At 50.6% G+C, this 14,631-nt stretch overlaps 6 protein-coding genes across 7 annotated transcripts; 3 read left to right on the top strand and 3 right to left on the bottom strand.

The window, feature by feature from the left end:
* The first annotated feature begins 4 nt into the window (after positions 1-4).
* TrAtP1_013039 (uncharacterized protein) lies at positions 5-2,350 on the top strand. Of its 2 annotated transcripts, XM_014088695.2 has the most exons (3): positions 5-295; positions 470-860; positions 930-2,350. In XM_014088695.2, exons 1-3 carry the CDS (start codon positions 250-252, stop codon positions 1,972-1,974), a joined length of 1,482 nt encoding a protein of 493 aa, XP_013944170.2. In that variant the 5' UTR covers positions 5-249; the 3' UTR covers positions 1,975-2,350. The 2 variants fall into 2 exon arrangements, with proteins under 2 accessions (XP_013944170.2, XP_065971868.1); XM_066115768.1 differs by having other exon boundaries at positions 5-860.
* Positions 2,324-3,561, bottom strand: TrAtP1_013038 (uncharacterized protein). The gene has a single exon (XM_066115767.1). The coding sequence runs from the start codon at positions 3,505-3,507 to the stop codon at positions 2,812-2,814; it is 696 nt and encodes a 231-aa protein (XP_065971867.1). The 5' UTR covers positions 3,508-3,561; the 3' UTR covers positions 2,324-2,811.
* A 625-nt stretch (positions 3,562-4,186) lies between these two features.
* TrAtP1_013037 (uncharacterized protein) lies at positions 4,187-4,498 on the bottom strand (the record flags this gene model as incomplete). The annotated part of the gene is made up of 1 exon (XM_066115766.1): positions 4,187-4,498. The coding sequence occupies one exon, from the start codon at positions 4,496-4,498 to the stop codon at positions 4,187-4,189; it is 312 nt and encodes a 103-aa protein (XP_065971866.1).
* Positions 4,499-4,644: 146 nt separating this feature from the next.
* On the top strand, positions 4,645-8,921 carry TrAtP1_013036 (uncharacterized protein). The gene is made up of 6 exons (XM_014088895.2): positions 4,645-5,732; positions 5,818-6,049; positions 6,124-6,256; positions 6,334-6,383; positions 6,442-6,943; positions 7,024-8,921. The coding sequence occupies exons 1-6, from the start codon at positions 5,546-5,548 to the stop codon at positions 8,134-8,136; spliced, it is 2,217 nt and encodes a 738-aa protein (XP_013944370.2). The 5' UTR covers positions 4,645-5,545; the 3' UTR covers positions 8,137-8,921.
* A 1,432-nt stretch (positions 8,922-10,353) lies between these two features.
* On the top strand, positions 10,354-12,700 carry TrAtP1_013035 (uncharacterized protein; the record flags this gene model as incomplete). Its single annotated transcript, XM_014088694.2, has 4 exons — positions 10,354-10,461; positions 10,521-10,775; positions 10,835-11,956; positions 12,020-12,700. 4 exons carry the CDS (start codon positions 10,354-10,356, stop codon positions 12,698-12,700), a joined length of 2,166 nt encoding a protein of 721 aa, XP_013944169.2.
* Positions 12,701-13,083: 383 nt separating this feature from the next.
* On the bottom strand, positions 13,084-14,438 carry TrAtP1_013034 (uncharacterized protein; the record flags this gene model as incomplete). Its single annotated transcript, XM_066115765.1, has 2 exons — positions 13,084-13,294; positions 14,398-14,438. The coding sequence occupies 2 exons, from the start codon at positions 14,436-14,438 to the stop codon at positions 13,084-13,086; spliced, it is 252 nt and encodes an 83-aa protein (XP_065971865.1).
* Positions 14,439-14,631: the final 193 nt, after the last annotated feature.

Here is a 14,631-nt window from a genome sequence, read left to right as displayed (position 1 = left end):
GCATGCTATTTGCATTTCTCAACCTCCACAAATACCTACACTTGGCACAAAACTTATATATCTTCCTTCACTCGGTGATCTTTTTCTTTTACCCTTCTCTTTCCCTATAAAGCGCTCTACACGCAGATCGATTGTTTCTCAGCGTTGTTGAGCTTTGAGTTTGCTGCGTCTTGGTTGTCTCATAGTACTAGCGAGTCTCTTCTCCGTTCTCGGAGGTCGAGTCATTAGCTACTACTCGCAGTCGGCAAGATGAGTGAGAAAAGCGGTATCAATGGCGATGCCAAAACCATATACGGTCAGTATAACATGTCCTTTTCTTTTTTTCATTCATATTATATCCCAATTGCCGCTCCTCTTGGTGTCTTGACCCTGTGTGAGCATCGGCCAAGTGGCTCAATGCGCCGCAGACTGGCTTGATATGTCGCTCTACGTGAGATTGCGAGAAGAATAGTGGCTGAATACCTGCAAGAAAGAACCCAGTCGCAACCTGAGAACCCCTTTGCGGCTCTCATCCCCGACCAGCAAATAGCCATTGTGCCGGAATTCACTCTCGAGTCTGGCGTGACGCTATACAATGTCCCGGTGGCCTACACTACCCGGGGCAAGCTGTCGGCCTCTGGCGACAACGCCATGGTGATTTGCCATGCCCTAACCGGCAGCGCTGATGTGAGCGACTGGTGGGGTCCCCTGCTTGGTGGTCCGGGTAGGGCTTTTGATACATCAAGATTCTTCATCGTATGCATGAACAGCCTGGGCAGCCCGTACGGCTCAGCAAGCCCGGTGACGGCCAAGGATGGCGATGCCAAAAATGGCTATTATGGACCCGAGTTTCCTCTCACAACCATCCGAGATGACGTGAAGTAAGACGCCCCCTCTGTGGTTCCCTTGCCGCTGGCCCTGGAGACATGACTAACAGAAAGGCCAACCAGTCTACACAAACTCATCTTGGATGACCTGGGGGTGAAGCAAGTGGCTGCTGTAATCGGTGGCTCTCTCGGGGGCATGTTTGTTCTGGAGTGGGCGTACTTTGGCAAGGACTATGTCCGCTGCGTGGTGCCGATTGCCACGTCCAGCCGGCACAGCGCATGGGGCATCAGCTGGGGCGAGGCTCAACGCCAGAGCATCTATGCCGACCCAAAGTATGACGACGGATACTATCCGTTTAATGATCCGCCTGTGACTGGGCTCGGTGCGGCTCGCATGTCTGCGCTGCTCACTTACCGCAGTCGCAACTCGTTCGAGTCACGGTTTGGCCGCAACATTCCCGACCCTTCCAAGGTTCAGTCTATCCGAGAGCGGCCGAGCCCCAGCACACCGTCAGAAGCGCACTTTCACATCCATAACGATGGCCACAATGTGAAGCGAGCGTCAACCTCGCGCAAGAATAGCCAGGCTGGCTCCGGAACCAGTAGTCCGGGATCACGATCGGCAGAAAACGCTGACCCGCAGTTCCATGGCCCGGGGAATGACCGCGATCAAGGAGAAAGCTTGACAGGAGGGGACAAACTGCCTACATCGACATACTTTTCCGCACAGTCCTATCTGCGCTACCAGGGAAAGAAATTCGTCAAGCGCTTCGACAGCAACTGCTACATTGCCATGACGCGAAAACTCGATACTCATGATGTATCTAGGGACCGCGCATCGTCGATCGCTGAAGCCCTTGCACTAATCGAGCAACCCCTGCTCGTCCTTGGCATTGAAAGCGACGGGCTCTTTACCTTTGCCGAACAGGAGGAGATTGCTCAGTACGTCAAGAATGCGCGACTGGAGCGTATCGACAGCCCCGAGGGACACGACGCTTTCCTCCTGCAATTTGAACAGGTCAACCGCTACGTGCTGGGCTTCTTGAAGGAGATTCTACCCGACATCATGTCGGTCGAGGGCGGCGCCCAGGAAGAAGAGGGCGTGGGACAGCTGACGAAGTCGAGCACGTTTGGTGAAGCTGAGGTGGATGACATTACTGCGTGGTAGCCCTGGACGGCAGTATGCAGCGTAAGGAACTACTATTTTGGATTCATCTGTGGCGCTGGGGCCTCACCGTCCCGTGCTTTGTACACAGTTCTTAGTATAGATGTTGGCTCACACGAAGGGATGGATATGAAATTTTTTGTTCAGAAATAGTATTCTATTGTACACACAGAACCACAACGTGCATTCAGCGTGGCCTCATGTGGAAATGTTTGGCTGTCAAGATTTCAAATCAATTGGTAGGATTCGCAGCAAAGCAAGGGGGAGAAGTGAGCTATTGGACGGATATCTGTCTATCGGTTACTGATTAAGCTGTTCTTACAAGCGAGTTAGTTACCGCTTAGTCGGCTAAGCTCCGAAAGAGCAATACGAAGCAGGCCCATGACATGTACTCGGTAGCATCGTGTAGGTGCTGGTAGTGATAACCATGGCACAGGGGCTGGGATCTGGATCCTGTGCTGCCGACGTATTCCTTTTATCCGACGATAGGTACCCAGTGGCTGCTGCTGAGGCTTGCGATTGTCTTGATCACGAAATAGAGCATGCAATGGTAATATCTATCCGCACGATGAGTAGGTATTAGGCCCGCAATGTTATGCCGGTGTAAAAAGGTCAAACAAGGAGACATGGACCCTTTTACTTGTAGTACGACTTGCGCCCTGGCTTGTAAAACGCGCGAGAGCCGTTCGCATCAGTCTAGAACGATCTCTAAGCCGAACAGCTCTGCCAATCAGCGTCGCCGGCGATGATGCAAGCCGTTTTGCCGTGTGTACTTTGTCCTCTCCAGCTCAGCTTACAGTACAGAACACAGTTGGTAAGTAGGTAAGGCTTATGAAGGCGTCAAAGCTTCAATGATGGCAATTTTGCCTTGTTGCGGGCACCTGAGAAATTATAGACGAGGGGCCATGTCCGGTCAGCGAGCAGATTCCACCGCATGGCCGGGGCTGGCCCCGAAAGGCCGGGCAGCTGGAAACAAATGCCCAGCGCAGCGGCCTGAAAAAGATCTGGGACTGGGAGCCCCCCCTGATGCAATGCAGGTTTCCGATGCTCTATCAAGGTGCTGACGGGCCATGCGACCCAGCGACGAGACCGGCCGGAACCCCAGATCAGAATGCAGCTCCGAAATGCAGTGCTTGTACGTTTGAGGTAGGACGATTGCGCTGTGCGATGGCCGTACAGACGGCAATCTGGGTTCTGTAGCTCGAATCGCGATTCACCACCCCACGTAGCCTCTCGCTTCGAAGAAGAGGGGGTGCACCGGCTCCTGTTTTTGGTGTCAACAGGCCGTGCGCGAAGCACCATGATGGCCGTCTCGGTTTGCTTTTCCCACGTGGGGTGCAACGTGCGATTTAGCGAGCCAACTGGCGTTTTCGTCCCGCGCTGCTGTTGAAGATGAGGAGCTGAATGAGCACAGGCTGCGAGAGTTCCACAGGGCCTAGAGTACAGCGGGCGTAGGGCGTGGCTAGCAAGGGGGCGATCCTTGCAGAGCCAGGCGTCAGATGTAGAGTAATGACACCGTAGAGAGAGGAGATGCATGAACCCTTTGGGCAGTATTCCGCATTAGTCCGCGTTGAGTCAACACCATGAAAGTTGCTGCTTGATAGGGCCAAGAAGCTGTATGCTGGTTATCGGGCTTTTTACTGCAAAGTAGCACAGTGCTGAGGCAGTCGCTACGGCAGTCGGTGGTACATTAAAGTACAGAGGTACGAAACAGATTGAGTGCCTGTGGAGTACGGGGTAGCGATAACATCCTGCTCCAGCAATGTATTCCAGATGCTGCGACGGAACTGGGCTTCTACAAAGTACGGTATGGGGGATGGGGAATGGGGAAAGCATTGGGTAATGCTGCTCGTACGAGTAACGAAGCCGACTCTACGCATTAATATCGCACCCAAGTTGCCACTCCACTTGAGGTGTTGCCTGCTCCTCCCAGGCGTGCGCGAGTCAATATGGCGTGTTTCCAACACCGACGCTCCGCGGTGATGCGACGGGAATAGAGCGCCAAAGCAGGCTTCAAAAGAAGAGCTGCTACAGTAGAAACATTGGAAAGAGAGGATAAAAAAAAAAACTGGGCTTGCCACGCCGCTTTCAGCTCTTCTGCCGAAGCGTGGGTGCTGCAGAATTTAGTAATACCACCGTGCAGCAGCGTCAATCAAGACACTGGAAAAGCTCCGTTGCAACTTGTAGGGCACCAAGGGCGGTCACCTAGTGCCTGTCAGCGCCCCGCCCCTCCTGCTCGGGGTCTCGGAGTCGCTGCTGCAATCGGCTCTTGACTCTTCAGGCACGAGCGTTCTGGAAAGGCTTCAGAACGATGGGCAGCCTCCAGGGCACTGACTCGGCGCCGCTGCAGAATCCACAGGGGCGTTGCGCTAGGCGGCGTAGGGCAGTTGGCCTGAGCGTCCTCCAGCAGCACCGGTTCGGCAGAAAGTCGCTGCGCGCGGGCATTGGCTGAGGCCTGGCAAAGGGCGCGGCGCCAGCACGTGCAGTAGCCCAAGCCGATCCACAGCCCTTGGCGCCATGGAAGCATCGCTATTGAGTTTCGAGCACTTCGGGGCCCGTAGCCGGGGTGCGGAAGCAGTGCTAAAGGATTTGATTGATGGGCGATGGCTTTACAAAAGAGGGGGTTGTTGGTACGGCCCAGTGAGTGTTGCTGCTGGTGCCAGTCTGGGCCGTTGCGCTGCTGACTTGGCTGACCTCGAACCAGGACAGACAGACAAACTCGGCTTCTTCACTCGCACTCCATCTCCCTGCCTTTGCTCGTACGTAACGCCGCTGGACCCCTTGCACATCTATGCGAGGCGAAGAAGAAAAGAAGAAAATTCTCAGCTGTCGAAGTCTGGCGGCATAAAGCCTCGCCTGGGGCTGGTGGCGGTTCGTGGCTCCATCCATCCACTCGGCCGCATGTACGAAGGTCTCCATCCATCCATCCAGACAAAAGACCAGGCCGTCCCTCTTTTCGACGTGTGTTTTGCCTCGTCTCACCCTCCCGAATCCTCATCCCGCGCCTCCGTCTACTGGCTAGGCGGTTCTTATTTCGGTGACTAGCGCCCTGGTTGGATTTGCTAGCACCTGCTTTCCTTTCACCTTGGCATCCTCCCAGATTTCTGTGCCATCCACTATCATACTTGTACACGGCATCGCCCTGATCGAGCAGTCTGCGAAGCTTGTCCGTCCTCTCAGCCTCATGCCAAGCTGCCCCGGTATAGCGCAGGTCGTGCAGCCTTAACCATCGACGTATCTACGATACCACCTGCCGGGATCCTTCTGGCTCTGCTCCCGTTCGCCATATCCCGCTGGACGCCGGATCGCAAATTGCATCAAGCCGTTGCCTGCCTTTAGCCATACACGACGACAAGAGGCCACCAACAACATCGGGATTACTGAAATTGAAGTTGGAACCGAAACCGAAGCCGACGTCGCAGTGTTGCTGTTAAACTCGCGAAGCCATCCTCGCCAAATTTCCTCTTTTTGATTCGGCACCAGTCACCCATGTATTCCCGGTAGCGACAAACAGGGCTCGTCCTTGACATCAAACTGAATCACATTGTCATCCATCGTTCATCATTCATCTACAATGGCGGCTTCTTTCGATGGCGAGATGCTGCCGCTGCCGGCAGCATCAATGCGTGGCCGCGACCACACATATGGCGGCAACAATGCTTTTCACAACTTTTACAACGACTATTCGCACATCACCGACTCCAACCTACGAAGACGGCTGGCCTTGTCCGAGATTGACAAGGTCCCTTTTGGACTTTATCGTACGTTTCAGCTCTCCAACGCACCCCGGACTAGCTAGATGATGGGAGTTGTGTGAGCCAGGTGTGTCTAACTATGGATATCTAGATGTTCGAGCCGTACTGGTAGCTGGAGCTGGTTTTTTTATCGATTCCTACGACATCTTCGCCATCAACCTCATCGTCAGTCTTCTCGGATTAGTCTTTTACAGCGGCGACACCTCTGTCAACGGCTACGGAGGCAATGATGGCATTCTCCCCGACCCCATCAACCAGGCCCTCAAGGCCTCCACCAGCGGAGGCATTGTGTTGGGAATGTTCTTCTTTGGCTGGCTTGCCGAGTAAGTGGCAACTCAAAAGCGCCTGCATCAAAGCTTGGAAGAGCGGCTCGTGCTGACAGTGATTTGCGGCTTAGTGCATTTGGCCGACGTCGTATGTACGGCATCGAGCTCATCATCATCACCATTGGTACATTTGGCTGCGCGCTTGCGTCTCCGAGTCCCACGATTAGTGCCGCCGGCTTATTGATCTTCTGGCGCGTCATGATGGTATGGAAGCGATCCCCCTTCTCCCTCCCCTTCTACCCCATTCTTTACGGAATGACAACGAACTAACGCGGCTCCAGGGAGTCGGTATCGGTGGCGATTATCCACTTTCCAGCGTCATCACTTCAGAGTACGGGCATTATCCGAAAGCTTTGCGTCTGTCGGCATAATCACTAACTTGCGTCTAGGTTTGCGCCGACACGCTGGCGTGGGGCCATGATGGCTGCTGTTTTCTCCATGCAAGGCCTGGGTCAGCTTTTAGCCGCAATCGTTGCGCTTATCACGACCGTGGCGTTCAAGAAGTCGTATGTCGACATGACTGCGGAAGGCGCCTGCGATCTGGCGTGCAGGGAGGCCGCTGATCGATCGTGGCGAATCATCGTTGGCGTTGGTGCCATCCCTGCATGCATGGCCCTGTACTATCGTATCACCATCCCTGAGACACCTCGCTACACCTTTGATATTCAAAACGACGTGGAAAAGGCCGATGCCGACATCCGCGCATACGTGTCGAGCAGGCGAAGGAGCGACCAAGGCTCCATGACCATGAAACGATCCCGTACTGCAACCGTTACCGAGCAGTCGCCGCTCGATGTGCCCCCAGCCTCGTGGCCCGACATCGTGAGCTACTTTGGCAAGACCAAGAACCTGAAAATCCTAATTGGTACAACCACGTCATGGTTCTTTCTGGTACGTCTCCACACACACACAGATATCGCTGTCTTGGCCTCCCTCTTTCTGTTGTCTACTTTGCTCACTCTTGACAACAGGATCTTGCATATTATGGCCTGGGATTAAACCAATCCATGGTTCTTCATGCCATTGGATATGCCAACGGACGCACATTGTACCATAAACTATACAACCAAGCCGTAGGGATGATTATACTCGCCTGTGCCGGATCCATCCCTGGCTACTGGGCCGCCGTCTTCACAATCGATAGCGTCGGTCGGAAGCCTCTTCAGTTTGCTGGCTTTCTCCTCCTCACCGTCATCTTCTGTATTCTTGGCTTTGCCTTCCACAGCTTGACCGAAGGAGCAATGCTCGCTCTCTACATCATTGCCCAGTTCCTATTCAACTTTGGCCCCAACACAACCACCTTTATTATCCCTGGAGAATGCTATCCTACCCGGTACAGATCTACCGGCCATGGTGTCTCGGCCGCCAGTGGCAAGATTGGCGCCATCATTGCCCAGGTTATTAGTATCCCGATACTGAGTCAAGACTCTCCCCCCAATTGCCAAGGCAAGGAGTGCTCGCCGCACTTGAACCGCCTTTTACAGCTTTTCGCTCTCTTCATGCTCCTGGGGACGATAGTTACGCTATTGGTCCCGGAGACCAAAGGACTGACCTTGGAAGAACTATCGGGCGAAGCGCGTACCAGCTATAATGCCGGATGCAACGGCAGCATTAATATTACATCGCCTCGATTAGGCCCCTGGAATCCCTTCAAAGGCGGACGGCCGGCCGGATTCTTCTACCCGCGGGCACACGGCACCTCATTTGCAAATGGCCGACGATCTCCTCGAGCTGGCATTATGGAATCACCAGAGATATTCGCCCAGCACGATGAAACCAAGAAGCGAACGCGATTTTGGCGAAGAAGAAACCGAAAATCTCAGGCTCGGAGCGACAGAACTGACGAGATTGCCTTGAGCCAACACCCAGGCAGCTTCCATGAAAACGCTGGTTCGGACGAGATTACACTGACAGATGGCTTTATGATGCCTGGAGGAGCGAGCTCGTCGCGACATCGTGCGCCCTACATGCAGCAAGAACTACCAACCTGGGGAGCCGGATGGGGTAGGATAGATAGGGGCGGACCCCCTCCCTTGGCGACATCAATGCAGTTGCAAGATGTTGGATCACTTTTGAAAGACTGATACGAGTTCTTTTTTTTCATATTGTTGTATCATTACTAGAAAGAAGAGAGAGAGAGGCAAGGCTCTTCTCATGGGACATATACCATTCATATATATACATGTACATACACCAAAGCGACGGGCGTTTTCTTTTTTCTTTACTTGCTGGATGGGATGAGGATGTACGATTTCATGAGATTTGGTTTATTTTGTTGTTCTCATACATTCTGTTGATTTTTTATTCTTGCAGAGCACAGGGGTAGTCTTGGCTGTCGTTGATTGGATAGGATATACCACTTGAAGAGACGTGTGTAATTACACTTTGTTAGGTAATGGGTTACTAGAGAGCTAAGAGAGAATGGAGATAGCTGCCGCCTGTCATTTGTCAATCATTTTGCCACGGGCGGGAAGTGGGAACAATGGCCAGATGGCTTTCCTTAGCTTCTCTGTGGGCTACTTTTTCGCCTTCTGGCATGTTTAATAGAATTTTTTTTCTGGGCGACTCCACTTGCGATGGAGTGGTTCGTGAGGCAAAGCGAATAAACCTTGTTTCTTTTTTAAGTGTTTATACTGTACTGTCCACTTGTGTAGGACTCTGTTGTCTGGGTGTGGGTTGCTGTTTTCAACTGCCGGGGACTCTGGGATGTGTCAGCGAGTCAGGATTAATGGATTATAGGGCCTTTTGATAGCAAAGATGGGGAAACAATTGTACAGAAAAGATAAGAGCATGAAGTTTAAAAAGTAGGACGACTCCATTGGTCATGACTATTGTTGATGAAATAGGTATTCGAATCGTAAATTGAGAGGAGTATGGTTATAAACCGCGTTAGCAAGCTCTGATATGGAAAGACTCGTCTTGGATTAACACTTTCTAATGTGGTGATTGATGACAAGTCTAATACTCCTTTGATAGCTTATCTCGTGCTCATAATTGGAAAGACTGGATAATCGCCTCTGTTCTATCGGTGCGATATCGGAAGATTGAGATGCGCATTTGCTGTATGGCATAGTTGTCTCGAGCATTATGGAGAAAGAATATTATGTTTTTTTCACCTTGGCGTAGCTATAGCTCGTATTCAACTGACAAAAAGAAAGGGTAATTGGAAAGGAAAATGGAAAGGATAAGAGAAGCCTGCTGTAAATGCCTCTACGCTTCGAGATAATTATCGCAAGAAAAGAGCAGTCGATTAGAGAATTACACTGGTGTTTGATCTATCCAGGGCAATGGCTAATCTATCTGAATTGCAGTGTAAGGCTGCCTAGTATCTGGTAGCGATGCAGATGGCTGAACGTGTTACGTGCTAGTATTATGATGTTAGGCGCCCTTTGAGAATAGTATCCTGTTTTTTAACTGTATAAGCTTATGCCCCTCTCTCTTGTTTCTTCTTCCTGGCTTACATCTTTGCAAGTGAACTTGTCGGCTTGGACGTAGCCAGATGAAGGTGTTGCTTCAATGATTGATCCTTCCTACCTAGTATTTTCGTTCACTCTCGCTAGCAGATTGTGCATTACAAGAATCACTGAGATGCAAATGTTCAATGAAGCTGATTCTGTGTGGTCAGCAATGCACCCTCAGGCCGCCACTGCATTACCTACTCCGCCCCATTCAATTCCAGAGATGGAGGCAAATCTCTGTAAGTATTTGTTCCGTGAATGAATTAGAAGACGGGCGCCTACTGGTGTAACATCACGACGCCTTATATACACATTCACTGAGTGGGAGCCAGACGGGCGTGCTATTTGCCGAGTGAAGGAAGATGCTATTGCCAAGTATATCGTGCAAGCTTTACTCTTACACACAACGGCATCTTGCAACTCCATGCGATCTGGTGAGTTGATCCATTGCTACTCGAGTCTAGGTACCGAATAACGGAACTGGAGTGTTGGATAACAATCCAATGTTTCCTTTTCAAAAGGTAGCCTACAACTCAATCTAGCAGCGGGAAGCTGCATCAGCAGCCAACATGTAGCTGTTTTTATATTCTTTGGCTTAAAATGTCAATCTTGAACAGTGCATTCACTTGTTTTCCGGAAGCCTGCAGAATTCTGTGGGTTTCAGCAGACGATTTCAGAAGCTGCCAGTGAATGCAAAGCACAAAGACCCGTTTTCTTGACACATATATCTTCTGCCTTTCCTCTGCTTCTCTTCGTTTCCCATTCTCTCTCTTCTTGTACAGCACTCAAGATTTGATCAGGCGAAACACTTGTTTTGAGTTCTTGATAACCATCGTCTCAAAGATGGATGCCTCTTCTGAGCCGAGCCAAAGGCTTGGATCCCGAGCTCTTTTGGACAAGGTGGACAAGCTTCGCGAGTTGGGAATATCACATCTCGTGCCTCTGCCTCAGGTTAGATGCCAAGAGACCAACCGCCAAACGAAGCTGAGTATTTGCTGACTACTCTACAGATGGTCGTGGTTGGAGACCAGAGTGCAGGAAAATCTAGCGTTCTCGAGTCTTTGACAGGATTCCAATTTCCTCGCTCCGCTACTCTGTGTACTCGACATGCCACCGAGATTATTTGCCGACGAGAGCCTACCGAGAGCGTTGTGGTATCCATTATCCCGCACAATCCATCTCCCGAGCGGGAGAAGCTTGTCAGAGACTTTCACCGATCCACAGATAAGATTGCTTCAGATGACTTCCCCAAAATCTTTGAGGATGTAAGTAGTATGCTAGATCTTCCATCTTCATGAAACGATGACCAACGCAAACTTCTTAGGCCGCCAAAGTTATGGGCATCAGAATCTCAGACGAGGATAGCAACGGAGGCAGTGCATTTAGCCTCGACATCCTCAAGGTTGAAATCAGCTACCCCAATGCTGATCATCTTACAGTCATCGATGTCCCGGGCATGTTCGAGACAGTCACCCCAGGACTTACTACGGAATCTGATATCGACCTGGTGAAGAACATGGTGAAGCGATACATACAAGAGACTAGAACCATCATTCTCGCTGTTGTCCCTTGCAATGGCGATATTGCCAACCAAAAGATCCTTCGGCTTGCTGCTGAAGCTGACCCCAATGGAAAGCGAACGCTGGGGGTGCTCACCAAGCCCGATCTTGCCATTGAGAATGCCACGAAAGCCGTCGTTTGTGACCTCGTAAGGGGCAAAAGACGGGATTTGCATTTGGGGTACTGCGTTGTCAAAAATCTTGGTGCTGACGACAAGTCTGGGACCATGAATACCCGCCATGCCCAGGAGCAAGCTCTATTTGGAGAAGCACCGTGGAATACTCTGCCTGCTGACCGGCTGGGCGTACCGGCTCTCCGCGCTCGCATCGGAAATCTCTTAATGGATCGCACCCGTGCAGAATTCCCCTTGGTCAAAACTGAGATTATGGCGAGTCTCAAGAAGAGCCAAGACCTTCTTTACGACATGGGCGAGTCTCGAAGTACCACTGACCAGCAGCGGGCGTATGTAGGCAAGATTGCCTCGGAATTCACGAGAATAAAAAACTACGGCTTGGATGCGTACTATACGCGACACAGTCTTTTTGAAGACAATGAGATGAGACTCATCACCCGAATTCGAGCAATCAACGAAGCTTTTGCCCATACCATGTATGATAAGGGTCATACCAAAGAATTTCACAAAGGCAATGAAGATGGCCTAGGAAGCCGCAGTGGCCCACCTCGTGTCACTTCGGCTGAGCCAGATCAAGTTGGCCGGTCGTCGCTGTATAATAACGAATTTTCTTTCGAAATTCCACATCTCGGCGAGGAAGATTTGGTCGACGTCTTGTCTGATCCCTACTGGTGCCCCGAACCAGAGACGGACGACATGCTGCAGCATATCCAGGGGCAGTATCTCAAATCTCGAGGATATGAGCTGGGCACTGTAAGTTTCTTACCATTGACTATTTTGTTCGATCATCTCCTAGTTTCTAACTTGTTGCTATAGTTCAGTAGCGAAATGCTACCATGCACATTCAAGGAGCAGGGAAGCAAGTGGCGATCTATTACACTTGCGCACGCCTCAAACGCGATATTGATTGTTCACCACTTTATTGCCCGAGTCCTAGAAAGCTCTTGCCCCGACGATGCTGTCCGCGACGCCCTTTGGAATTATCTCCTGTATGGCCATGACGGTCATGACGGCCTATTGAAGCGATATGAGCGGGCGATGGACCATGCCGAGTTTCTCTTGTCTGTTGAGTTCGAAGTCAAGACTCTCACATATGATCCCCGTTTTGAAGCACAGATGGACAAGCTGAAGCAAGGCAAGACCCCCAAAGCCGCTGCGCCTGGCAAGCAGTCGGAGGAGGAATCCAAGCCGCCGCCGGAAAAGCCCAAGTCGTCGCTCGAAGAGACAAGAGAGTCGATTCATGACGCCTTGAAATCCTATTACGACATTGCGCTGAGCCGCTTTGTTGATGTGGTTTGCCAGCAGGTAATTGATCGCTACTTGCTCCACGCAAAAGACGGACCGCTGGAGGTCCTGTCGGATAAGGTTGCCCTTGCCATGTCCGCCGATCAGCTGATGTCGATTGCTGCAGAGGATCAGGCTGTCAAGGAGAAGAGAGATGCGTTGAACAAGGAAATTGAGGCTCTCACCAAGGCTCTCCGGATCCTCAGAAGCTAATAGGTACAATCACAAGGGCTCGCCCGCGAGGAAATGGGGGATACTGTTGGATGGGCGAATAGAGCACAGGGTTTGATCTTGGGATGCTTGGGTCAGGTTACGCATTTGTACGGTATTAACGGATTGGGGTACTCTCGATGGATCTGGCGCCTGATATACGCTATTACTTTGCTGAATTAAAGAAATTGCTAACAAGAATTAACACTATTGAGGGCGTAGAATGAGAACAATGACGCGGCAATCGATTGAAAGCTCCTGTACACTATATATCAACCAAATAAACTTGCTCGTATATCATCATTACCGCTGCCGTACGTTCTCTCCCACTCTTTCAATCCTTCTTCCATCTTCTCTTCCATGTGAGCTTTGTATTCCCTCCAAACTTAACAGTGGCATTCTCTGCACGTATCCATGGCCCCCGAGTAAAACCTGCCATTCTCACAGCCCGAGTGGATGTTGGAAGCGGAGCAGAAATCCTGCACGTTGGGGGGGGCATGTGAATCTGCGCTGGAGATTGTTGTCGATGTCTCTGGCTTGTGGCTGCTGTGCTGGGAAGGCGAGGGCGAGGGCGGGGAGGACGAAGAGAGATGTGAACTGGTTTCCTTGTGGTTAGCTTTTCCCGACGAATGAGATATTATAGTGGATTTGTATCTTCTTTCTTACCTTCATGATGGAGAGTTTGCGATACAGGTGAGTGTATGTGTATGTTTCGTGTGATACGGCGTTATAGCGTCAAGATCGACAAAAAGCTCTTGTTGACCAAAGCTCGGACACCGAAATAGTAAGAAAAAAAAGAAGGCAACGAGAGGGTGAATCACACGTTTGTCCTGTTCTGTCTTCTAAAAAAGGACAGTGTGAAGCGAATGGGGATCGACAGAAAAAAGAGGCTGGGCAGCTGAACCCCTTTAAGTACCCCATGCGCCGTAGCATTTTCCTTCTCTTCACTGCTACCGACCAACGTATGTACATACCTAGGTAACAAAAGATTACCAAAGGCAGCGATACTATTTTTTTCCCTGCTAGCATCTTCCATCAAGGCGAGAAAAAGAAAAAAGCCTCGGAATGTCTCACAGCGCCACCACATCTCCTCCTTTTTTTTTTTTTTTTTCCGGACAAAGCTCTCGGCCGTCTCGTGTTAACCTGGGAAAGAACAAAGAAGTTCAGCTAGAAAGATCTGGACTCTCGCCTGATTTTTTTTTTCCTCCCTCTTTGTTGAACTCCTCTTTTTTTTCTCATTCCTGCGAGCTGCGGTTTTAGGTTTGTGAAGGGAGAGAGTCACGAGCGGAGCTGGAACCAAGGTAAAAAAAAAAAACAAGTACTATTGCTGGTGATGCTAGCTACGGTGAGACGCAAGGGAGACAAAGAGGAAGAAGAAAAAAAAAAAAAAAGTGCTTTTGGCTAGGCTATATTCGGCGCCGCCTCTTTTTCTTTGCTTTTTTCTTAGGTCTGGGGCGTGGCTGCTTGTAATTTGGAGGAGTTTGATTGGTTTTGGGAGTTTGATTTGATGGTGGCACGAGGAGCTGTACCTTTCGTGTAAGTGGTGATGTTTCTAATTATAAACACCATCACCGATGGATCGGTAAATGAAGTGAAACTGGCCAGTTTAAACCCCCCCATCAGCCATTCTACGTATGATGAAGCAAGAAAATGACAAAAAAGACAAGACAAAAGAAGATGAGTTTGTGAGAAATACACACAGAGCATGTCGTGCCCACGGCCTCCTGAAATAAACCTCCATCTCTTAGCAAATACAAGGCAAGCCATACCAAACACCACACAACCTCGCAATACTGCTAGCATAGTACTGTAGTAGTACTATAAATGCAGGTCTCAGTTAGCTTCTATTATTAAACCACCATCTATCCATCCAAGGAACTACTGCTATAAATATCTTTCCGCCTCTTCCTTATCAAAATGAACCTCTGGCGGCG

This window comes from Trichoderma atroviride, chromosome 7, assembly GCF_020647795.1.
Source record: "Trichoderma atroviride chromosome 7, complete sequence".
NCBI classification, from domain to species: domain Eukaryota; kingdom Fungi; phylum Ascomycota; class Sordariomycetes; order Hypocreales; family Hypocreaceae; genus Trichoderma; species Trichoderma atroviride.
This window is presented reverse-complemented; position numbering and strand designations above follow the sequence as displayed.